The sequence below is a fragment of the Nicotiana tabacum genome, chromosome 19, assembly GCF_000715075.1.
Source record: "Nicotiana tabacum cultivar K326 chromosome 19, ASM71507v2, whole genome shotgun sequence".
NCBI lineage: Eukaryota > Viridiplantae > Streptophyta > Magnoliopsida > Solanales > Solanaceae > Nicotiana > Nicotiana tabacum.
This window is the reverse complement of record NC_134098.1, coordinates 115,575,719-115,601,139: the sequence shown is the minus strand read 5'-3', so window position 1 is coordinate 115,601,139 and position 25,421 is coordinate 115,575,719. Positions and strand designations below refer to the sequence as shown.

Sequence of the window (25,421 nt, the reverse complement as noted above, 5' to 3'; positions counted from 1 at the left end):
GAGAACAAAGGTCAAACAGAGATTGATATCGACCATATGTCGCAGATCGGGTGAACAACGGTTCAGCACGCAACGCAGTTCGGAACAATCGAAGGATTGATCGAGGACAAAATTCTCAGGGGCTTATGAGTAAGAGCGGCTTCGATAAATATGCGAAAGAAGCATTCAGGGCGGTACTCGATCCGTACCCCGAGACACCTAAAACCCAGGGGAAATAGGGGCCAGCTTACGTATGATCTTCGAGATGCTGCAAGCCCAACAAGTAGTGATAGCTCAGCTACAGAGCCAAACTCGCGCACAAAGCAAGCCGGTCTCCAATCCACTTCGAGAAGTCACCCCCAGAACCGAGCCTGCCATAGTGAAATCTAACGAGCAAGAATCGGGGACTACTCCCAGAATTACTAAATTGCTCGAGGAACTCACAAAACGATTCGAAGCCAATGACAAGAGGGTAGAAACGTACAATGCCAGGGTCGACCAAATCCCGGGGGCTCTACCAATGATAAAGGGGCTTGATTCGAAAAATAAAGTCAACAAATGGTGGGTTTATTAGAAGGGGACGACCCTGAAGCTCTTCGAACTGAGGAGAACGCCCCAAGAGACTCGCTTGGGGCAATAATAATCAGAGACTCGCCTACTCTCCCTGCTTTTTCAGAAGGGGCAATTCGGGAATCCCGAGCTTTGGGGACCCTCGAGGTAGACGGGGCCCATGGGGGAGAGGACCCCTTTCGTGATTTGTTTACCGGTATCGAGGATGATGCCGGCCCAAGTGGCGCGTCGGGTCTTTTCTTCGAGGTTCAACGAGCCCTGAATCGGGTAAGTCTCGATTCCCTTTGTTGATGTCATATTTTTCCATTTTCTGCCTAACTTTTTCTCTTTTTCGTATAGGATTTAGCTCTTCATCAAGAGGAGTTTTCCAAGTCTTGGGCAGAGCTGAGCCAACGTGAGGCCGACTTCCGAGGGCTTTCGGAGATGAGAAATGCCCTCAAACTTCTTAGTGGACAGAAAGAGGAAGAGAACAAAGATCTTCGAGCCGAGTTGGCCAAAGCTCACCAAGATCAGACATACCTGATTGAGCAGGTAATGAAAATTTTAAAAGCTCGTGGGCTCGACTGGGGAGCGGTGGCTAACATTTCAATCTCAGAGCTGCAGCAGAATATCGAGAGAATCGAGCAGTTTCGTGAGGAGGTCGACACGATAAAGGCAGAGTCCATGGGATGGAAATAAGGTATGGACCGTATTGCTGCAGAGAAAGAGACCGCTCGAGCTCAATTATCATCAATCAAAAGTCAACTTCAAGGAATGAAGGAGAAGATCTCGGCTCAAGCAAGAAAAATAGAGGAGCTTGAAGCTCGGTTGGCTTCCGAATTTGCTAAGGCCGAGAAAGCAAAGGTCGAGGCGGATGCAATCGTGGCCGTCTATCAGGCCGATGCTGAAGCCGCCCAAGTGCAAGCGAGAGAGGCAGCCGAGACCGCTCAAACTCGAGCACATTAGGTTGCTGAACTTGCCAAATGCCAATCTCAGAGGGAAAACCTCGAGGAGATCCATGCTCGAGGTTTTGATCTTACCGAAGAGATACTAAAGGCTAAAGAATTTAAAGCCGATGCTGAATTCCCGACTTCCGATGATGATGATGATGAGAGCAAGAGTGTGTCTGAGAATGGGGAGGAGCCCGATGAAGAAGAGACTGTCTCCAGAGATAATCAGGAAACTTAGGGTTTTTTTCCATTTTGATCTTTTTGTGTAGGGTCCTGATCGGACCTTGTAAATACTCTTATATGTATAAAGATGTTTTCCTTTCTGGACTTGTCTCTGTCTTATGATCTTTTTCCTTTCCCGACTTATCTTTGTCTTATTCTCTGCCTTGTGAAGATTTTGTTTCATTCATGCCTTATGAAAGTTTTCATAAGTTCGAGGCTTTAGGCAATTTGATCGAAGTCGGACCTTATAGTCTTTATAACCGAGTGAGTGTTTGCTCGAGCTCGAAGTAAGAGTAGCCCTTAGGCTTAATAGTCGAGTGTTTTTGCTCGAACTCGAAGTAAGAGTATCCCTTAGGCTTAATAGTCGAGTGAGTGTTTGCTCGAACTCGAAGTAATGTAGACCGTAGGCTTAGTAGTCGAGTGAGTGTTAGCTCGAACCCGAAGAAATGTAGCCCTTAGGCTTAATAGTCGAGTGAGTGATTGCTTGAACTTGAAGTAATGTAGCCTGTAGGCTTTTATGGTCGAGTGAGTGTTTGCTCGAACTCGAAGTAAGAGTAGCCTTTAGGCTTAATAGTCGAGTGAGTGATTGCTCGAACATGAAGTAACGTAGCCCATAGGGTTTTATGGTCGAGTGAGTATTTTCTCGAACTCGAAGTAATTAGTAGAACTTAGGCTTATGTGGGGTTTGATCTCGTTGATTTTTTGGTTGGCAGTCCCCGATGCTTAATAGTCGAGTGAGTGATTGCTCGAACTCGAGGTAAAAGTAGCCCTTAGGCTTAATAGTCGAGTGAGTGATTGCTCGAACTCCAAGTAAGGGCAGCCCTTAGGCTTAATAGTCGAGTGAGTGATTGCTCGAACTCGAAGTAAGGGCAGCCCTTAGGCTTAATAGTCGAGTGAGTATTTGCTTGAACTCGAAGTAATGTAGCTCGTAGGCTTTTATGGTCGAGTGAGTGCTTTCTTGAACTCGAAGTAAGAGTAGCCCTTAGGCTTAATAGTCGAGTGAGAGTTTTGCTCGAACTCGAAGTGATGTAGCCCTTAGGCTTATGTGGGGCTTGATCTCGTTGATTTTTCGGTTGGCAGTCCCCGATTTATGGGGTAATGGTCGGCCCTTAAGCCTGTTTGCATAATAGATCATGAAATAGAGGATGGATTCTGAGATATGAGATATCGGTAAAGAAGAAATTTCTCTTTATGTCATTATACATGTGTTCATATTTTGTATCAGGGATCGAGAAAACTACACGAGCATGGTTCGTTTTGACCATTTGGCTCTTACAATTTTTCCCATCGAAACCCTGTTGTCATGAAGTAACTTCCTTGCATCGAACTTGATAATCGAACTTGATACATTCAAGGGTAATGCCCCCCAGTATTCGAGGTTGATTGTAAAGTGGCCTCGGATACTGTTGAATTGTTCTAAGTTAGCACGATCAATGTTTGCCTCATTAAAAACCTTGCCAAAAAACCCATTTGGGACAAAATCGGTGTAAGTGAAAAAGAGTACAACGTGTGCTTTCAGGCCTAAAGGCTTCGAGTTGGATAATCCATCCATATTTCTGATCGAATACTTGCAAGGGTTAATTTCGAAATATAAATGAACATACGAGGGTTGTACCTTAACAGTACTATTGTTTTAGGTGCGACACGTTCCAATTGCTTGGTATTTGTTTGCCGTATATTACACCGAGCTTGTAGGATCCTTCACCGATGATTTCGAGAACCTGATACGGTCCTTCCTAGTTCGGACCCAGTTTTCCTTCATTTGGATTTCGAGTGTTGAGGGTGACTTTCCTTAGTATTAAGTCCTCGATTTTAAAATATCGAAGATTAGTTCTTCGATTATAATACCTTTCGATCCGCTGTTTTTGGGCGGCTAATCGGGCGAGAGCTGCTTCTCGTTTTTCGTCCAATAATTCTAGGCTCGTGTTCATTGTCTCGTTATTCGACTCATTTGTCGCATACCAAAATTTGACGCTAGGTTCTCCGACCTCAATCGGGATAAGAGCTTCGGCTCCATAAACCAACGAGAATGGTGTTGTTCCGGTACTGGATTTTGATGTCGTACGGTACGCCCATAGGACTTCGGGTAGTATTTCTCTCCATTTTCCTTTAGCGTTGGTTAATCTTTTCTTAAGATTTTGGATGATGGTTTTGTTGGTCGACTCGGCCTGTCCGTTCCCACTGGGATGATAAGGTGTTGATAGGATCCTTTTGATTTTGTGGTCCTCGAGAAATTTAGTTACTTTACTTCCGATGAATTGCTTTCCATTATCACATACAATTTCGGATGGCACCCCGAACCGACATATGATGTGGTCCCAAATGAAGTCTATTACTTCTTTTTCTCTGACTTTCTCGAAAGCATATGCTTCAACCTATTTAGAGAAATAATCAGTCATAAACAAAATAAACTGAGCCTTATCTGGGGCCGATGGGAGGGGGCCGACGATGTCCATACCCCATTTCATGAAGGGCTATGGAGATAGGACCGAGTGGAGAAGTTCCCCGGGTTGATGAATCATGGGCGCATGTCTTTGGCATTTGTCGCATTTTTGAACGAACTCTTTTGCGTTCTTGTTCATATCGGTCCAATAATACCCTGCTCTGATTATTTTGTGGACCAATGAATCGGCACCAGAATGATTCCCACAAGTTCTCTCGTGAATATCACGTAGGATGTAGTTGGTATCTCCCGGTACCAAACATATTTCCAGTGGACCATCGAAGGTCCTTCTAAACAGTGTTCCATCATTGGATAAGGTGAACCGTACATCTTTTGAGCATAGAGCTCTCGATTCCTTTGGATCCGATGGAAGTTTCCCGTTCTTGAAGTACTCTATATATTTGTTTCTCCAATCCCAGGTTATACTTGTGGAGTTTATCTTGGCATGAACTTCTTTGTTTACCGATTTCATGAGTTGTACGACAGTCCCCGAGTTGAGTTCGTCATCCTCGACCGACAAACCTAAGTTCGCAAGAGCACCGGCTTCACTGTTCTGCTCTCGAAGTATATGTTGCAAAGTCCATTCCTTAAATTGATGTAGAGTCACTTGTAATCTATTCAATTACCTTTGCATTCGATCTTCTCGGACTTCAAAAGTCCCGTTAACTTGATTTACCACGAGGAGGGAATCACATTTAGCCTCCACGACCTCGGCTCCCAAACTTCTAGCTAGTTCGAGACCTGCAATCATGGCCTCATACTCGGCCTCATTGTTAGTCAATTTTGTAGTTTTAATAGACTGTCTAACTACATTACCTGTGGGCGATTTCAGTACGATGCCCAGTTCGGACCCCTTTGTGTTTGAGACACCGTTCGTAAAGAGGGTCCAGACTCCCGAAAAGGTACCCAATTTTATCAGTAATTCTTTTTCAATCTCGGGTACGAAGGCCGGCTTAAATTCAACCACGGAGACCGCTAAGATTTGAGATTTGATAGCGGTTCGAGGTCGATACTCGATGTCGTACCCGCCGATCTCTATGGCCCATTTGGCCAATCGATCTGAAAGCTCAGGTTTGTGTAAAATATTTCGTAGTGGATAAGTTGTTACATCATATATCGGATGGCACTGAAAATATGGTTTTAGTTTCCTAGAGGCACTTATTAAGGCAAGCGCTAATTTTTCTAAGTGTGGATATCTAGTTTCGGCCTCACCTAAAGTTTTACTGACATAATAAATAGGGAATTACGTACCTCGTTCTTCTTGAATTAGGACTCCACTTACCGCTGTCTCTGAGACAGCTAGATACAGATAAAGTTATTCGTCTGTCTTCGGGGTATGGAGCAACGAAGGGCTCGATAAATACCATTTTAGCTCTTCCAAAGCCTGCTGACATTCCGGAGTCCATGAAAAATTGCTTTTCTTTTTAAGCAAAGAGAAAAATCGGTGGCTCCTATCCAAGGATCTCGAAATGAATCGTCCTAGGGCGGCTATCCGTCCCGTTAGCCTTTGCACGACTTTTACATTATCTACCACTGTGATGTCCTCGATTGCTTTGATTTTATCGGGGTTAATCTCGATTCCTCGATTGGACACCATGAAACCGAGAAACTTACCCGAGCCAACCCCGAAAGCACATTTTTCGGGATTGAGCTTCATATTGTACTCCCTTAGTATGTCGGAAGTTTGTTGCAAATGCTTTAAATGGTCCTCTGCTCGCAGGGATTTAACTAATATGTCATCAATATAAACCTCCATTGATTTTCCTATTTGCTTTTCGAACATTCTGTTTACTAGGCGTTGATAAGTTGCACCAACATTTTTTAGGCCGAATGACATTACATTATAATAGTAAGTCCCGTACTTAGTGATAAATGAGGTCTTTTCCTGATCCTCCGGGTTCATCTATTTTTGGTTGTACCCAAAATAGGCATCGAGAAAGCTAATAGTCTCCTGGCCGGCCGTGGCGTCGATCATACGATCGATATTAAGCAAAGGGAAAGAATCCTTAGGGCATGCTTTATTCAGGTCTTTATAATCTATACACATTCTAAGTTTGTTCCCCTTTTTAGGGACTACCACCATATTTTCTAGCCACTCGAGGTATTTTACTTCCCGAATGGACCCTATTTTAAGAAGTTTGGTTACCTCGTCTTTGATGAAGGCATGTTTGACCTCGGACTGGGGCCTTCTTTTTTGTTTTATCGGGTGGAACTTTGGGTCCAATCTTAGCTTATGAGTGGTGATTCCCGGTGGGATCCCTGTCATGTCAAGATGGGACCAAGCGAAACAATCCATGTTAGCTATAAGAAATTGAACAAGTTTTTTCCTGAGCTCGGGATTTAACCCCGTGCCCAGGTATACCTTTCGTTCGGGCAGATATTCGATTAGCATGACTTGCTCTAGTTCTTTAACCGTTGATTGGGTAGCGTCGGAATCATCGGGAACTACGAAGGATCAATGGACCCCATGTTCATCATCTTCGTCAGTCTTTTGATTCTCTAATTGGATCGAAGCAGACGTTTGTGATTGCTATTTGGTATTCCGTTCCTCCTTCGAATCCGATCCTTTTGCTGATGATAATGGTGATATCGGAATCACTTCATCGATGGCAAACATTTCTTTTGTGGTCAGTTGCTCCCCTTAGACCGTTTTGATTCTTTCTGATGTTGGGAACTTTAAAACCTGGTGGAGGGTCGAGGGTACAACCCTCATATTGTGGATCCATGGTCTTCCGAACAAGGAGTTGTATCTCATATCGCCTTCGATCACGTGGAACTTCATTTCTTGGACGGTCCCGGCCACGTTAACTGGCAGGATTATTTTTCCCTTAGTAGTTTCACATACCATATTGAATCCGTTTAGTACCAAGGTTGCGGGCACGACCTGGTCCTATAGATCGAGTTGCTTTATGAACCTCGATCGAATGATGTTAGCCGAACTACCTGGATCAATTAACACACATTTAACTTGAGTTTTATTCATAAGTACAGATATTACCAGTGCATCGTTATGTGGTTGCATGATTCCTTCTGCGTCTTCGTTATTAAAGGACAAGGTTCCTTCAGGGGAGTAATACTGAGTCCGAGATCGCTTTTCTCTTACAATCGACATCTTAGTGCGTTTAAGCACCGGCCCCTAGGGGGTATCGATCCCACCAATGATCATGTGGATGATGTGTTATGGCTCTTCTTGTTCGTTTTGTCCACTGAAATCCTTGTTTTTGAAATGGTTTTTGGCCCTGTCACTTAAAAATTCTCGAAGGTGCCCTTTATTGAATAACCGGGTTACCTCCTCTCTCAGTTTCCTGCAATCTTCTATTCTATGGCCATGAGTGCCATGATATTCACACATTTGATTGGGATTCCTCTGGGCAGGATCGATCTACAGAGGTCGAGGCCATTTAGTATCTTTGATGTGTCCGATAGCCGACACGATGGCAGATGCATCGATGCTGAAGTTATACTCTGATAACCATGGTGCTTACTTAGGTCCGGTATGCCTGTCGAACCCATTCCTGTTCATCAGCCCTCGGAACCCTTGGCCTCGATCATTTCTCATTTCGCCTTGTACGGGGTTGCATGAAGGTTCGCTACCCCTATGATCTCCGTTGTACGGCCGATATCGATCCTTATTTGACCTTGGTTCTCGGTCGATATCCCTTTTAATAACGGACCTAGACCCCAACTGGTCGTCTTCAACTCTGACATTCGATTGATATCGATTATGTACATCGGCTCAAGTAATAGCCGGGTACTCGATCAAATTCTGCTTCAACTGTCGTGAAGCCATGGAGCTCCGTTCATTCAGTCCTTGAGTGAAAGCTTGTACAGCCCAAACGTCAGTGACCGGTGGTAGATCTATCGTTCCGTTTGGAAACGAGATACTAATTCTCTTAGCATCTCGCTGTTCTTCTGCCTTACCTTGAAAAGGTCCGACTTCCTGGTCTCGACCTTTATGGCTCCAGCGTGTGCTTTTACGAAAGAATCTGCAAGCATAGCAAAAGAATCGATAGAGTTAGACGGTAAATTATGATACCATATCATTGCTCCCTTCGACAGGGTTTCACCGAATTTTTTCAATAATACAGATTCGATCTCATCGTCCTCTAGATCATTCCCTTTAATGGCACATGTGTAAGAGGTGACATGTTCGTTGGGATCAATCGTTCTATTATATTTAGGAATTTCGGGCATGCGAAACTTCTTTGGGATTGGTTTAGGAGCCGCGCTCGGGGGGGAAGGATTTTGTACAATTTTTTGGAATCTAAGCCCTTCAATATCGGCGGTGCCCCCGGGATCTGATCAACCCTGGAGTTATACGTTTTCACTTTTTTGTCGTTTGCTTCGATCCTCTTTTCTCCTGATCATATTCGTTTTGTCAGTTCTTCGAACATCTTGACAATTTTGGGATTAGTCCCCAATTCTTGCTCATTTGATCTTACTATAGCTGGCCCCGTTTTATGGGTGACTTCTTGGGGTGGACTGGGCTCGAGTCTGGTCGGTGCCTGGGTTTGGCTCTGCAACTGGGCTATTGCTACTTGTTGAGCTTGCAACATCTCGAAAATCATACACAAGCTGATTCCGTTTCCTCAGCGTTTTGGGTATTTCGAGCTGCAGAACGAGTTCCACCATAAATGCTATTTTCGGGGTCGAAAACGCTGGTTCGCCTCGATGGCCGCATGTGAATTAACGTCTATTGGCTCTTCGACCGGAGATCCAACAGGATCGACGAGTGGCCTTCCACCCCTGGGGGTTAAGTTGTTTTTTTCATCTTGAAGGCCAGCTTCATTGTCGATAGGTAGGGCCATTAATTAAGAATTCGTCGTTTTCAATTTGAAATCAAAGATACTTCCAAGAGCAAGTGTAAAATGTTGTGTTTTGCAGGAGATTCGTACCAAATAACCACTGTTATCCTTAGCCCCACAGTGGGTGCCAAATTATTTTCCTGAAAAACGGATATAGTTAAATTTATACGTAGTTCTAAGGATACGTGGTATAACTTGGCACAAATCGGAAAGTAAGTAAAAATATATTGAGTATTGACTGTATAAAGAATGAAATACAAAACAAATCGAGTGAAAAACGGTTTATGAACAAATAAGACGAATCAATATACAAAACCCAAAAAAAGGATAATCTCTATATGAATATCAGTATGTTTTCCTCTGTGAATATCAATAATATGAGAGTGTATGAATGCCTTAATGTTCGATCCCCTTACAAAAATAGTGGCTATCCCTCTTATAGTGGAGGAATCCTACTTTAGATATAATTAAAAATACATAGTGGGGATCCCATGATAAATTAATTTTTCCCTAATTTCCGCCGAGATTCTCTCCCTTAATGCGGCTGTAACGGCTCTTGTTCTCTTGGCTCAATCTTGGTCGGATTTGGTATCGGTCGATTTCTAGATTTAGAGCTCGATATTAACTCGAGCTCGATATTGACTCGAGCTCGATATTGACTCGGGGCTCGGTATCGAATCGGGCTTGATATTGGTCGGTCTCTGGCTCTTAAGCTTGATGACACTGCTTCACTTCATAGTTCGATTTGGACTCAAGCTCAGTAATGTCTTCGAGCTCGGTATTTGATCGGTCCCAGAAATTTGAGCTTGGTAACCTGGATTCAGATCTCATCTCGATATTATGAAAATGACCTTCGGTCCATTATGTTCCAATCTTGACTAATCATACGAAGGTCGAAACCAGTTTTGACCGTATACAATTATATACTCTGCAAATAATAAAACCAATAACCGATGAAATTAACAATCTTTCCAAACCTTAGATCAATCATAACTTAGGATTAATAAACCAAGCAACACAATAAAATAGTACGTAAATATTTAAACGTTCGTAAATTCACAAGCTCGCATTTCAGTAAAGTGATTCTCCATACCAACCACAATATGCACTATATAATAAGTATATTCTATAAGTTTTGACATTATGTGTATAGTTTGACAAATTTCAATCACAATAAGCTGAAAGAAGTTATAATGATTTTTTTTTAAAACTTAATAATAAGGAGAAAGAATGTGTGAAAACAATTAACATCTAATTTAACAGAAAGGTCAAATGATAACATGTAAAAATTTGTAGAGTATTCATGTCTAAATGAGTGAAAACAATGATCATAGCTCGATTAATCAATTTATTTTGCATAGTAGTAACTGGTTGAAGCTGCTTCCAGTACAATATATATGATTTAGTTTACAAGATAGCAGCTTATTGATTTTGACTCAATTACATCTTTATCCTATGATACAAGATTAGACAAGTTTACCGACAAAACCTACAAAGTTTCCCTATTACTCACACCATTCTATGTAAATAGCCTTCCTTGAGTACGTCGAAACTTAAATAAGAACAAGGTCCTTAAAGCCAAAAGGAGAGCAAAATATCAAAAAGAGGGGCTAAAACTTGCTTCTATACAACATGGAATTCCTTCATCAATCAAGAATGTCCCTCCTTTGTAAATGGCTCATAACTAGTTCCAGATACATGTCTTTTACGGTTGATAGAAAACAATCCTGCAATTTATATGCGTAAAAGAAAAGGTTAAAATCACGCAAAGGCAAAACGATTGTACTCGCTTAATGCTCAAGAAAGAAGGTCACTGTCCTTTGAAATGAGGTGAAATGATCTGAATTCTGCTTTTAGTGTGCAGTATGGTATTGCCAAGCCTTTAAGTTCATATAACTTGTTATATGAATTAGGCTGTTGAAAGTTTTGATGTTAAAACATAGCAATGCCAATAATATATAGTCAAAGTTATGAAAAAGTTCGCGCGGGGGGGGGGGGGGGGGGGGTGTTCAGAACGGTCTAGTCAATGCTGGATGCAAATACCTCTAGAATAAGTCCATCGGTTGATCAAGTACTCCGTCATCATTCCAGTCAATATCCTTGGTGCCTGATTCTTTTCCAATTATCTGAAGAGGTGCGTCTAGTGGTGGTGGAGTCTGTAGCCAAAGAACAGATATAACACATGCAACCACATTGTTAGGAAACAGAAAGTTCTGATAATGTTGTGAAGACTTGTAGAAAAGCTTGAATTCAATTGAACTTTACAGCCATTTGTTAGAAGGTAAGAAGATTTTACTACCATGCAGCGAATTAGCGGCCAATTTATTCCACGGAAGAAAGGATGCTCTTTGATCTCACTTGCACCACCATTTGATCCTAAACGGTTGGCTGGATCTCTATTTAGCAAAGCATGGATCAACTGCCTAGCTGCAAGGCTTACCTGCAACTCATAGATATAAAGATGTTTTCATTTGTTTCTAATCGAAGTTTTCACAAATTCTTTCCCATAAGCAAATAAAATAATCTCATTTAATTTGCAATTGTAATTTTTTGAGTGAAATTCCATTGACTACAGTAACAACAACTCAGGGAACTAGTCAGGATTGGTAATTCTCTTCTGTTTTTTTAGACCTGTTTCATTTTAATACTCATCATTTTTGTCTCTAACAGTAGATGTTCTCTACGTGTTACACTATATCCCTACACTGACATACAAATCTTAGTACAAACCAAAAGACTCTTGGCAAACTGTAAGCGTACAAATGCGACCAACATGACTAAGCCTCCCAACTAGTTGGTATTACCTCTATGGATATTTTGCTTCAATTTTGTTTCTGTTCTTCGCTAAGTCCACATGGATTTTGAGGATCACAAGTCTTTAGACAACTTCTATCCATGTAATCATATGCCTACATTTAACATCTTAGATCATCATATGGTCGCACCTACAGCCCGGTGTAGTTGGAGGTCTACGCAAGACATAGTAAAGTAATCTCCGATAATCTTATCTAGTTTTATTCTCCATATGGGCTACTAGTATTTTCTGTCAGATATGATCTTCTCTAATCTTGTATGATTGCATCCATATCTCCATCAATATTTCTACGATACTCATCTTGTATATACGTGTGGGCCTCTAAGGCCTAACATTCACTCCCAATATAATATAGTTACTTAGTCCCACAACTGGTCACTTTGATAGATATCTTCCAATCACATAGCAAGGGTGTAGTACTCCTCCATTTCGGTCATTTATTTAAATTATACATGTTACATCTTTATGTGTCATACCATTCTCCTGGAACACTAGGCCAAAATATCTGAATTGCTTCATTTAGGCACCATAGTCCCGTTTAATCTTACTTCAGCTTCATTTTTCTTATGGAGACCAAACTGGAAGTGCGTATATTCTATTTTACTTATCCAAATACCCAGTGCCTCTCTATAGTTCAATATTTTGGTTGACTCCTCACTAGTTTCGTCAACTAACACAATATCATTCGCGAACAACCTGCACCATAGAACCTCTCTTGTATGCTAATGGTTAGCTCATCAAACATTCCCCATAAAAAGAAGAAAAAAAAGGAAAGAAGGAAATATATAGTACAGAAAACAAGGGAAAGACAAAAGACCATCTTAAATAATATAGATGGTCAAAAGAAAGTAAATTTACCGGAATGCTGCTTGGGAAGGTGAGGTCCTTGTTTAGGATGTTGGCAAATGTCTTCTGCCTATTCTTTCCTCTAAATGGTGTGCGCCCATAGAGCATCTCATAAAGCAAGATACCTGCACTCCAAACAAAAGAGTTTACAGAAGTAGAAGTGTGTGAAGCTAAGTAAATCACCTCTAATATCACTAAGAGCAAATCAAACAGAAAAAAATATCCCTGGCAATGTTGATTATTGTCAGGTGCACCCATTGGATATCATCCAAAAGTACTACATACTCCGTCACAAGAAACTGAGCGACTATCCTTTGGGTTCATTGCAAAAAAAACAACCCATTTCCTAAAATAGCTAAACTTTCCTCCCTCCACAATTCAAACTGAAATATGCTACTACTTTTCTATTAAAAGATCTTGCTCTTAAACTCTATGTAGCTCAAACAAGGTCATCTTTAATGGGACAGGTGGCAAACTATATTTGTGGTTGTGCCCTCCTTAAAGTACATGTAGGTATGGGCCAACGAAAAAAGAAAAAAAAAAACTGATTGGTAAACCAAAAATAAGAATGATTTAATTTTTCTTAGAAAACCATGTCTACTCTTGTACTATGGTTTTTTTTCTACATTAAAAAGAACTGTGGGTTTCACCAGATTCATCCAAGAAACAATCACACCCCATGCCGAAGATGAATACCTCTGAGTGGAACTTGAAAAGAAGTCATTTTAGGCCAAACAACAATGCTTCAGCATGGAGGTCGGGACTATGCAAAACTAACACTAAAGATTTTTCAGATAATAAGACAATAAAGATTTGAAGCTTGGTGCGCGAAAAGGAGATGAAAAATAGCTCAAGAATATGCAAGGTTTCTGGAGTGATTTTTACAAATATTGCCCTGTATGTTTTGTTTCAAGAATATCTAAAGCATCACTAACAACAAAACTGCAAGAAATAATTTAATGGACTGAACTAAAAGTCATGAATTTGTTTCTTGCACACCTAAAGCCCACCAGTCGATTGCACTACTGTGACCAGCTCCTGTGATGATTTCCTGAAATCAAGTCATTTAGAAATACATCAGACAATTATAATTATCTCTCGCTGGTAGAGTGAGTTAGAGTAAATTTCACTTATCACCTACAAACCGGAAAATGGGAAAATTAAAATATATGTTATTCTACAAATATCAATCCAGTTATCGGCTTCAAAAGTAAGCCACAAGTCAGAACTCCTCGGATCTGATTAATTTCTACAGATGATATTTAGTTTCACAGAAGCAAAGAAAGAAACTGTAAGTGTAAACATATCTGAAGGAAAAAATATTCAAGAATTAGGAACCAAGAAGAAATTATATAGTATAGTAAATTGCGGAGCAGTTTCATAAGCAGGATTTGCAATCGCTATGTGATTTAGAAACAGAAACAAAATAGCTGCTTATACATAACTCTTCATTGGGTGATGTTTAGTTCTCCGAAAGACAAAAATTCTAGAGAAGATCCATATTTTTCTCCAGTTATGGAACAAGTGCATGCAATTTGTAACATGGATGAATTCATGGAGTATATATTGCGCAAAAGTCAACTTCTCTGATAGTTTACTTTACCGGAGCTATGTATTCTTCAGTACCAACAAATGAATTTGACTGCGAAATTGGTTCTGCCACAAATGTTGGTGGTGGAGTACTCCTAGACCTTCTCTTTGAGGGAGGATGCTTTATCACCTGAGAGATATAAGTCACTTTAATATTATGAACAGATAATAACAATCAGGTATAGAAAAATACAGAGAAAGCACCGGAAAGAAACGTTATTGGATATAAAAAATAACAGTTTGCTTGAATCAATCGAAGGACAGTTCATAGGTTTGCTTTTTCCTCTTATTCTTCCGTTTACCATCCATTTATTACTTTTTGATATCATTCAAATACTTTGATGATACGTTTAACCTAAAAATATAAATTACTGCGAGAGATATCTTCATTCTTCAGCAGCAGGAGTTCATTTAGTGGGAAATTACGATGAATAGTAAAGAAAACTGTATAAACCGAAGCGTACTTGAGGTTTACAGGATGTCTTGAAAGAAAGATCAAAGTCAGTTAATACGAGATGCCCATCTGCCTGAAGAAGGATATTTTCTGGTTTCAGGTCCCGGTATATTATTCCTGTAACATGAGAATAGACGAAATGAATGAACGACAACCATTAATCATATACCTTAGAAATGGATGCTCCTATTACTATCCCTCCCTTGATGAACCTCTCTATCTTTTGCCTGATAGAAACATTAATATATCTTGATTTTGCAGTCTTATGAAGAGAATTGCTCAGTATGACTATTTCTTGAATCAATAAGGACTTCACTTTTGCTACCTTTTTACTTTCACAAAGAGTCTTTTCTGTACCTGCAGTTTTTTACCAGTCATTCCTCTTGTCAAATTTTACAAGTGTCCTAAAACGTAATGTCGTTACCTATCACGCTTTCCATTGCTGGTCATGGTTATAAGGAAACTTCTCAGTAAGGACTAATATCTTATGTCACAAGACTATAGCAAATTGGCGATTGAAGCTTGCCATACTATCTTTAGCTATCTGGTCCTAAAAAGTCCAACCATAAAATGTACCAAAGCCAATGTCCAAGACTGCTTTTAGGTTAAGCTGTGTATTCATTACAGAGAAACGAGTGTATCCAAGTTCCTCAAAATCTAAACAACAAATAGGAAAAAGCAACAAATGGAGAAGGCTTGACCCAAAAGGTAGATGGAATACCCAAACAATGGAGATACTCCAAGCCAATTAGGACCTCTGCTGCATAAAACCTGGAAAAAATTGTTGGTAAATACATGAGTTGATAAACATGATTGCATGCTTGCTGGTACAAATTTGAGAGAATCTCAAAATTTTCCAGCTCTTTACATCTTAACTCAGAAAATTTATGGAAGAACAATTTCTTTTTTAACAGCTTTATGCCAATGAAAAGTATATTCTTTGTATGATTATTTATTCACCAAATATTCCACGAAAGGAACAATTTCTTTTTTAACAGCTTTATGCCAATGAAAAGTATATTCTTTGTATGATTATTTATTCACCAAATATTCCACGAAAGGCACATTCTTTGAGTATCAATAGTTCACCTATTTGACCTCAGTCTCCAAAGAGGGAGGTAATCCATATTGTATACACATCTTTACCAGTGGAGAATAAGCAGAATAAAAAGGAAACTGAACTGGCCTATAGAACAGATAATAGCACAAAGTCTACTCATGAGATATCGATGTGTATAATTTATAGTCCTTAAAGAGCTGCTTAATAATATCTAAGATTCTCTTTCCTTTTCCAATCACAGCAATGTCCTAGATGTTCCTTCAAACAATTAAAACTCAAGTAAAAAGGATATATCATAAGTCCTTCTCTCATGTGTGAGTCTATTATAGGAGAATGACGATATAAAGAGCATGGAAAGAACTGGAAACATTACTTTCTTTCTTAAAAAAAAGAAGCTAGAAGCATAACTTAACAAAATACAAATGATTATGAAGAAGCTTTGTCAGGTTGGAACACCGAACTTAAACACATCTTGAACCATGTAAGATGTTATAGAGCTTAGTCTAATCAAGTGTGGAGCAAGTTCAATTAAAAGATAAGTACCTTGCTGATTCCTCTTTAAATATTTTCATAGGCTGTCTGTCAAGCAAAGCAAATAACTCTCCTCCAGGACAGAAGTCTGTTATTAGGCAAACATGTGTTTCTGTCTGATTAAAAAATAAAGATGTGTTAAGTTCATCAGGATATTTCAGTTCTTAAAGCACAAATCAGTATAACGTTGTTTAAACAATGCAAGATAATGTATTTGTCAGAAATCCAAAGGCGATGCAAGAAAGTATTTTCAACAGGCTTTATAACCGAGTATGAAATTTAGAAAAAAATATGACCTGACACTCATTAAGATAAAAAAAAAAAGGATAACTATAATTTAGAACTGTAAAAATTCCAAAAAATAAAGAAGAGAAAGACGAAAAGGATATTCAATTGATTGACTTAGCATGAAACATAATAATATTAAACTAAATCTCATATATGCCGAGAATATTGTGAAAAAGGAATTAGTTAGCGGGGTTGTATTTTTGAAGATGCAGGTATGTTTCAGCGTACTCATAGTGTCTTTGCTACAATACTAACTTGCATATTTACAGATAATCTTAAGTTACAGCTGGTTTACGATAATAGTCTAGAGTTAAATAGTTACCTGGAATGATGAATATAGTGCTGGAAGGAAAGGATGATCAAGGAGAGCTATGATTTCCCTTTCAACGCATGCTCGATGTACCTGTAAATTATGCACCATTAATTTGTTTTCATATATAAGGTCTGAGAGAAGATACCAAATACCCCGATGTAGGAAGGGAAATGTGAGGTCATGTGTTTGGAATGTAAAGCCAAAGGCCATCAAGGATTAGAATGCAACAGCAAAAAGTTCAATATACTAAATGCTCAATATACTGATGCAGTAAAATTTCTCTGGCATCCAGACCTTATTACGGTTGAGCATAATGGATTTATCCATTGCCTTCATAGCAAAAAGTTCTCCTGTACCTTTCAGTTCCACCAAATGGACACTGCAAAGAAGAGAATAAGCACTTTCAGATGGTGTTTAGAGTCTTTCTGGTCACTTTTGTTTCTCTTTCTTGTGATGAGCACTTCAAGAAAGTCGTCATTAAGTTCAATGATATAAGTCCTCACAATAATATTTCTACACTTTAGCATCGGAAAGGCAGTAGGATGTCACTAGAATTTGGTAAATGTAGGTTGAACATAGTGCCAATGAGGAATGGAGCATTTTGTGAACAAGTAACATCAAAAGATTGAAGTACCTTCCAGTATCTCCACAACCCAAAGGTCGGACGGGTTTAAAGTTATTGAGCCCTATTCTTTTGCCATTTGCAGTGATCTGCAAGGTTAAAACTTAAGTAAGAAACAGGGAGAACTAATGCAAAATGCAATGAGAATAAAAAGTAATATATGTCTAAAAGAAGATGTAAAAATTCAAATTATATACTAAAAGCATAGTTTTTACTGTTAAATACTAGTCTCTCTTCTGTCTTACATGCTTTAGTAGGTCGCGCCACATACTTCATAAAATAGCATAAAAGCAGCAGACACCCTTGTTTCAAGTGTCTTAACACTTACAGGTGTATATAAACATTACTGGGAAGAAACTGTCTCCTACTTGATCTAGCACTCAATACGCATATCATATGAGAGCCATAGTCTTTAATCATAAACAAAGAAATATCAGCTGTTCTCCCAAGGCATAGAAAAACATTAGATTTGATAGGGAGAACGCAAAAAATTGTGTACCTTCTGTATTGCGGTCCATAAAGCACTATCCCTTTTGTGAGGCCGTGGATAGACAGGTTTAGAATGCAAAGCCCACAAGTCTTCAGGTTTCTGAAAGTATTAGAGGGTTCATGTCAGCTGTATTACATTTTCTTAACTTTTTGTGACAACGGTCTCAATAAAAATCTAAATGCTAAAAAATGGATTTGATTAAACTTTTATTGACCATTCTAAAGGCATGAATATTTTAACATAGCACTATCCATGAAAAGATAATTATGCATAATAATCATTATTAGACAAAAAATCACATGACAAAGATTATCTGAATCCAATTCGGAGTGAAAGGAATACCTTACCGAGTTGGCATCAGGAAGTTCTCGAACTGCTTCATCTACATTTTCTGCAGTAGCTTTGACCTGCAAGAGAAGTCTGTTGGTTACTAACTGAAAAGATCTGTACTTGCAAATTGGAGAGAAACACAATAATTTGACAAGTTCTAGTTAACTATTTGGATATTATTAGTCAATCCTTCCGTCCGATTCAGGTAACTCATTTGGCTAGTGCAGGAGATTAAGGAAACAACTCCCGAATGTTCCATTATTTGAAGGAAGAAATATATCGAGATTAACAGCTAGAACATCAGAAAATGAAGCATTTTGTCGACAGGATTTTTAGGCTAAAGCTGCTAAAGCTCCAATGAAACAAGTTTCAATTGATTTAAAAGATTTGGATTCTTTTGAGAAGAGAAACTAGGTCAATTGGGGAAAAGGGAGTGACTTAAGACAGACTAGAGAAAGACGATCATTAAAATAGGATGAATAGAGTATTGTTACAAAACACTAAAGAAAGCATATCAACACTGCAGTGGATGCATTCCTGAGAAAACCTTATCAAGAGGCAAAACTAAAATTCTAAATGGAACATCCTTGTTCAAAGGATTTATATAGGCGACCCTAACTTTGTGTGACAGAGGCAGAAGTCCGAGTTCATTTTATCTCGACAAAAACAAAAGAAAAGTCTTATTTTTTATGCTTTGTTTGTATATGCAAGCTTCTAAAAATCCTAGAATTTAATTCTGTAATAAAGTGTAATCTTACTGGCTTTGGGAGGATACATTTGCATAATTCAAATTCATTAAGGAAAGAAAAATGAACCAGCCAAAAGGCTTGTGTTCTTCTTTCAACAATTGCTTTACAAATATTCACTAACTGGGGTCACTTTTCTTATTCACTACCACATTGACTAGAAATAGAATGGCAATCACAATAGAGAAAATAAATAAAGAAAAGAAAGCTAGCCTTCCCAGGTAGAACATATGCTAATAACTAGTTGTCGACCATAATATCACAGGTACAGATTCCCCAAAGACGAGTGACAGAAATTTACCAACTTAGCACTGCTTTGTTCAGTTTGTTCTGAGAGGCGGTTTCTTAGTGGTTCCAGATGATCACTTCCATCTAACTGAACACCGATGAAATATTGTAGTTCTCCCTGCAAATGTGAAGTACCGAAATCAGCCAAATAGCAGAAAATTGTCAAATTTTTACAACATGTTTCAGGAAAGTAGACAGAAAGATCACCTTCTGATCACGCATAGGTTGCAAGTGAAATAAATTCCAGAACTTCTTCCCTGAAAATATTTACTCACGTGAAGTAACGTCTAGTTATAGTGTAGTAACGTCTAGTTAATAGAACAAAATGCATGTTCCATTCCATTTCACTTCTCAAAACACAAAGTGAGATAGTTTACCGCTCTTTGTATAATTAATTAATTGCACAGTAATTTCTCTTTGTTCTCTTATGGCATCTCGTATCTTTTGAACTGTTGCTTGATCTGTTTCAGGTCCTTGAAGAAATCTGAAGAATTGGAAATCTTATTAGATTAAATTTACATGGTGGGAAGCAAATCAGAAAGCAAAACCCATAAAACAACGAATTATCAGATTTCTTTGTTTCTTTGCATAGATAGGCAGTGAACTACTAACTAGTGCAATAAAATAAAAGAAGGGAAGAGATTTCTTGAACTTTTAATTACAGACATCCAACTTTGACAAGACCATACTAATAGGAACTCCAAATATATGTCAATGCGATATATAAAGAAAGATTCAACTCATACCGGCAGTTTCTTCCTAAGATCTCTTCACGCGTGTATTCCGTCAGTTCAAGAAAACTATCTGAAGCAAATATCTGAAAAAACAAGCACTCCTGCTTTCAGTTTCCAGCACAACAGGAAGCTAAGATATAAATTACCAATTTGACTTAATTATGAAACAGATATACTAATGCACCCTGTTTCAGTACAAAATAATTTGTCCCTTAAGACAATTTAAAGGTTCTTTACGACGAATTTTTTTTCTAATTATGAAATAGATATCATAATATATAGGGGATGAAAACAACCTAGGTCCATTTGCAGCAAATGATGGCCTATGTAAACTTTCAAATGATTACACTAGGTTTTCTTGATTGCCCACATAATCATCTATATTTGTTCTCTTCACTATCGCAATGTTACTGCCAGTCAATTCATATCTGGCAGCTGAGGAGGCCTGGCTCAAGTGGTAAAACCTGAGGCCTTGTAACCAAGCACCGAAGCTGATGAGAGTATGTCAAATGTACTGTAGTAGTATGTCTCACATTTACATTTGCTTTTAAATTGTTAGTTTGGCTACCATTATCCTAATAACTCCTCAGCTAATGAGTATGTGTTTTTCTCTATATACCCTCATTGACATTCTAAAAACAAAAAGTGAAATGTGATGGGTACCAATCAAGTAGAACACACTAGATTTTTTCTTGATCTTACAATTGGACAATCAGGAAGTCTGGGATCTGAAATCACGAAATTCTTTTCAATCCGCTCCAAAGTTGTCGCAAGGTCGATTCCTTGACGTATGTCCCTTTCTCGTTCAGCACGCTCCCAGCTGTCAGTACGTGCTACGTCTTTCGTCATTAGTATTTCAGGTCCAATATTCTGTTCATTTTCTAGCGGCGCAGACATGCTAGAGGACCTTCCTTTAAACCTGCACAAAGTAATATCATGTTCTAAAAGACTGAATGCTAGAAGCAGGTATAAAGCTTAATGCTGCTAAAAAGTGTTTACCTAACAAAACCCTGCTTATATTTCCAAAGCACATACATGTTATTAAAGGAAAAATTAGACATGGAAAAGAGGTGCATACTGAAGGTACACATCTAATAAACTATCAACTAAATATAGTATCCTGAGTTGTGATTTTATCTAGTTAACCACACAGTTCATCTGAAAATGCTTCGAAATTGCTTTCTACACAGAAATGAAAGAAAATTCTTCTGCAGTTTTTGTAATTGGTATTCTCAGATATCTTCATTGGGATTCTCTTCTGCAACTAATGGGAAAGAACATTAAATGAACACAAATACATTGTGTGTGTGCCGTCTACTTCCCTCAAGAACTAAGAAACCGAGAAGACAATGATTTCTCTTGTTTGGTATATTTTACATATCAAGTCTTGGACCACTATGGAATCAAATTAGTTCACACAGCAAAAACAAAAAAATTAAGCTGACTTAACTTCAGAATTGAGTTTTAGTTAATAGTACGAGGAGTAAACCCTACAACTATTGAGAGGGGACAAACTTTCAGCCATTCTGTACAAAAGAATGAGAAGCTGGTAACTATCTCTGACATAGTTGGAGAAAATATCATGCAAGCTGTTAAGTACATTCCATTCTTGCAACATCCAGTTTCATTAATAAACATTAGAACATGCTGACAATTGAACAAAACATCCAGCAAAAGTTCTAGTAAACCAGAGCTAGTACAGCAGTGTTAATATGAAATTTGATTTTAAAACATAGTAGAGTGAAAAAGTGAAAGTCAAAGGACTCACCCCTTTAAGGAAACACGTGCAGATTTTCTAGACTTTTTATCTGAGTCCTGGACAGACATATCACTCGTTGTTTCCCACTGAGGTGTATATCGGCCAGGTGTTTTCATGCTTTCAGTTTCAGCAGACTTAGGAAGCATAAAATCTAATTGTAGCTTCTCTTTATCAGTTCTGGAACTAGCATCCTGACTCGCGGACTTCTTATGAGAGCGTGGATTTTTCACGGTTTGCACCACTTCTGTAATGGAACCTAAAGCCTCTTCCTTCTGACGAGCTAAGAAACGAACAAGAAGAATTTCAATATTTTAAGAAGCAAAGTCAAACACCTGCGCATACAGAAGCAAAGTCAAACACTTGTGCATACCATCATATCTGATTAAAGACTTGGGCAATCCATTTGGTCGTAATGCTTTCTCATTAATCCCTTCCGTGTATTTGCTCACTTCCACCTGCATTCTGTCACACGGGAATTATCTTCATCAGATGAAAATGCTTTATATTACAATAGGGAAACAAAATGTGGGACCACAAAAGCATCTTTACCCTATAAACTTGATTGTCTTTCCGGTGTCATCTTTTATGGGGGTGACGGTTAGCAGGTTCCAAAAAGGAGTGCCATTCTTCTTGTAGTTCAAGAGCCTTCCACAGTAGCTTTTCCCTGTTTTCACAGCTTCTCTGATTTTTTCTACTTCTTTCTGGTCTGTATCTTTCCCCTGTAGGAACCGACTGCATCAAACAAGTCAAGGTCACCTTCAACTCCTTTTCCATCGTCCATATGATCAAAGAAGTACAAATCAGGGAATACTGCTGAAAGTAAAGCCTAATCTGAAGAATATCTTAATAAAGAACAAAGAATCAACAAAAAACTAATGGCTTGGCAACATTGTTCTGTTTCATCACTTGAAAAAGCTGGTTCAAGCTACAAGGACAAATTTGAGACAATTAGTTTAACTTCAGGCAGCAAATCACAGTCTGTTAGTCGAAACCCTTAATTCTTCTCTTAGCAAAAGGCTCCCATTCAAAGTTTGAACCAGATATCTAGCTACTTCCTATATTGAATGACAGGAGATATGAATTACTCATCAGAATAAGGACAAATTGTATGATTTTTCCAGTTACGGTCCTGCAATTTCACCAGTTCAAAATTTCTTACTTATTGATCAAAGAGGTCCAGACACAAACTTTTACTCACAATTTCACTCTCACCCTCCTAAAGCTACATAAGGATTGAACAAAATGTAAGGACTATAATTGAGTCTTATCACTAGTCTGCCCAAGGTGTCTATATTACATAACAGTCAAATTCGCTGGATAACATACAGAAAGCATTAGGTTAAGCGGAAAAACTGTTACCAATTCCTTCCAATAATCTCCTTCGAAGAATAACCAGTCATAGTAAAAAAGCCACTGCTTGCATAAACAATAGGGCAGTCTGGTTTTGTGGCATCAGAAACGACAAATGTCTGTTGAAGTGTTGCTAATGCATCCTTCAGCTCCTGAGAAACTCTAGGAAATTTAGTGTCTTCATATGACTCCTCGGATGTCCTTGTTGATCCGACTGAATACTTCTCCAATGAATTCTTGCCTCTTTCCCCATCTGCAAATGAATTTTCTCCGCTTCTGCTAATTGCGTGAAAGCTACCTTCTCCAACATCTGTCCTCACTGTCAATCCCCACTCTGCAGCCCTTGCTACTATGCTGGTTTCACTAGGGATCTGACTATTTGCATTGCCATTATCTTCTCCTTTTTTTCCATTAGGGTCAAAGGCCATCCACTTGTTCATTGGCTTATTTGTTCCTGCCATGTTCCCAGATTCCACCCCTTTCATTGAAATTTCTTGCACATCAATACCCTCATTTCTACTACTAGCCGACTTTCCACCTTCACGAGTCAATGTCGGGTCAAAGACATCAAGTGATCTCCTTTGGTCTTTATAACCAGAACTTGATGAGTCCATTTCTGCTCCTCAAAGCACACAACCTTCTTAACATCAAAACAACCAAAAGTTTTTAACTAAACCATTAACCTCTAGCTAGTAGACATCAATCAGCAAGTAGAGACTAAATAAAAGACTTAACACACAGAAACACAATAAAACTGAAATAGCATCACTAACAAGTCAAAATACAAAAGCATCACTAAACAAAAAGTCACATAGCACATTGCACATGCAAATGCCTCTTTTCCTTCAACTGCAAAAATAGTGATCATTGACCCGAAAAAAGAAAAAAATGAACCTATCAGTTTATGCAATGTAATTCAAGTACACATATCAAAAAAGAAACAACATAATTCTTCAACTTAACACAAGGAACCAACTAAGCGTAAATGCTTAAATAAATAAAAACTAGGCCACTCAGTGTAAAGAGTGTTCAATAAAGATTGAAAAGAACCTGAATAGACAAAGTCTCAGAAGGCAATACAATCAAAAGGGTATTAAATTAAGAGAGATAAGAACCTGAATTGGGATAAGATTATATGAACAGAGGGTACATTTTACTAGCTCTGCAGAAAGTGGGGAGTAATACTTGGTTTAATGAGGTTCCAAGTCTGAGCTAGTCTGTCAAGTTTTTGTATTGTGACAGGGAAGCAAGTAAGAACCAGAAATAGTAGATGTTGGGAAGATAACGTTCACAAAATTAAAAAGGACAACGAATTGGGCCATGTTGCAAAATTGTGGCCGCTATTTCTAGTAGTAGCTAGCAAACAATTACTGAAATTGAGCAACTCTTGACTTTTGTGAGATACTCCTCGTTTATAACCACTTATGGCGCTCTATGTGATATCCAGTAGAACAGTAGTTAGTTAAAACTTCAAAGACAAAGTTGCCCTTTCTACTTTATAACTTTGAATTCCCCTTCTCCTCCTTTTCTTCTCTTTTACCCTTTGGGTAAAAACTTCCCAAGTTCTAGATTGATAAGGGAATACAGAAGGGAGTTTTTGCCAGAAGAAAATTATTTGGAGGTTTGTACCAATGCAATTATAAATACAGAAACACCCCTTAATTAAGTGATATGTATTCATACTTATTGAAGTGCAACTCTTAAAGTTTAATTTATTTTGTTTGATGCAAATACCTTTATAATTTATGTATAGCTTCATAATATATCGTATAGTATTGTATTATACTATATTATTCTAATGTATGCAATCCGCGATCATGATGTCATACACCAACAATATGAAGGAAAAACTTACGGTACTATAAAGAAAAAATAAGGTACGAGATAGAGTTATTATATAAAAATATAAGGTAAAACATAAAATAAAATTATTTAATACTATTAGGGGCAAAATGAGAGGAAAAAAACAAGGTAACAACACTACCACACCAAATCAATCATTACATAACGTGACACTTTTGGTCATTACATAACAACAAATTTAACGATACTATATAATAAAATTTAAGTAACAATGAAAATAAATATTGTAGTTAAAATAACAATACGATACAATATAACAATTAACAACTATCCAAACAAGCAATAAAATATATGTCTTGAGTCGTTTGGTTGGAAACAAGTTATAGCAGGATTAATTATCCCGAAATTAGTTATCCCGGGATGGTTATCTCACCTTCCCCTAGAGATAAATATA

General features: G+C 38.4%; 1 protein-coding gene across 5 annotated transcripts; it reads right to left on the bottom strand.

Annotated features, from left to right (window-relative positions):
• Nucleotides 1-10,279: 10,279 nt before the first annotated feature.
• Nucleotides 10,280-24,766, bottom strand: LOC107764484 (phototropin-2-like). Of its 5 annotated transcripts, none has more exons than XM_075238447.1 (24): nt 24,280-24,766; nt 23,174-23,804; nt 22,364-22,546; nt 22,185-22,276; nt 21,824-22,094; nt 20,758-20,974; nt 20,068-20,138; nt 19,699-19,805; nt 19,529-19,578; nt 19,335-19,439; nt 18,305-18,364; nt 17,967-18,056; nt 17,480-17,556; nt 17,140-17,224; nt 16,855-16,935; nt 16,257-16,360; nt 15,375-15,424; nt 14,664-14,770; nt 14,213-14,329; nt 13,609-13,660; nt 12,622-12,734; nt 11,248-11,388; nt 10,992-11,104; nt 10,280-10,675 (listed from the first exon to the last, which is right to left on the bottom strand). In XM_075238447.1, the coding sequence occupies exons 2-23, from the start codon at nt 23,776-23,778 to the stop codon at nt 10,994-10,996; spliced, it is 2,889 nt and encodes a 962-aa protein (XP_075094548.1). In that variant the 5' UTR covers nt 23,779-23,804; nt 24,280-24,766; the 3' UTR covers nt 10,280-10,675; nt 10,992-10,993. The 5 variants fall into 5 exon arrangements, with proteins under 5 accessions (XP_075094548.1, XP_075094547.1, XP_075094546.1 ...); XM_075238446.1 differs by having other exon boundaries at nt 23,174-23,801; nt 24,280-24,553; XM_075238445.1 differs by having other exon boundaries at nt 16,855-16,976; nt 17,109-17,224; nt 23,174-23,801; nt 24,280-24,543.
• Nucleotides 24,767-25,421: the final 655 nt, after the last annotated feature.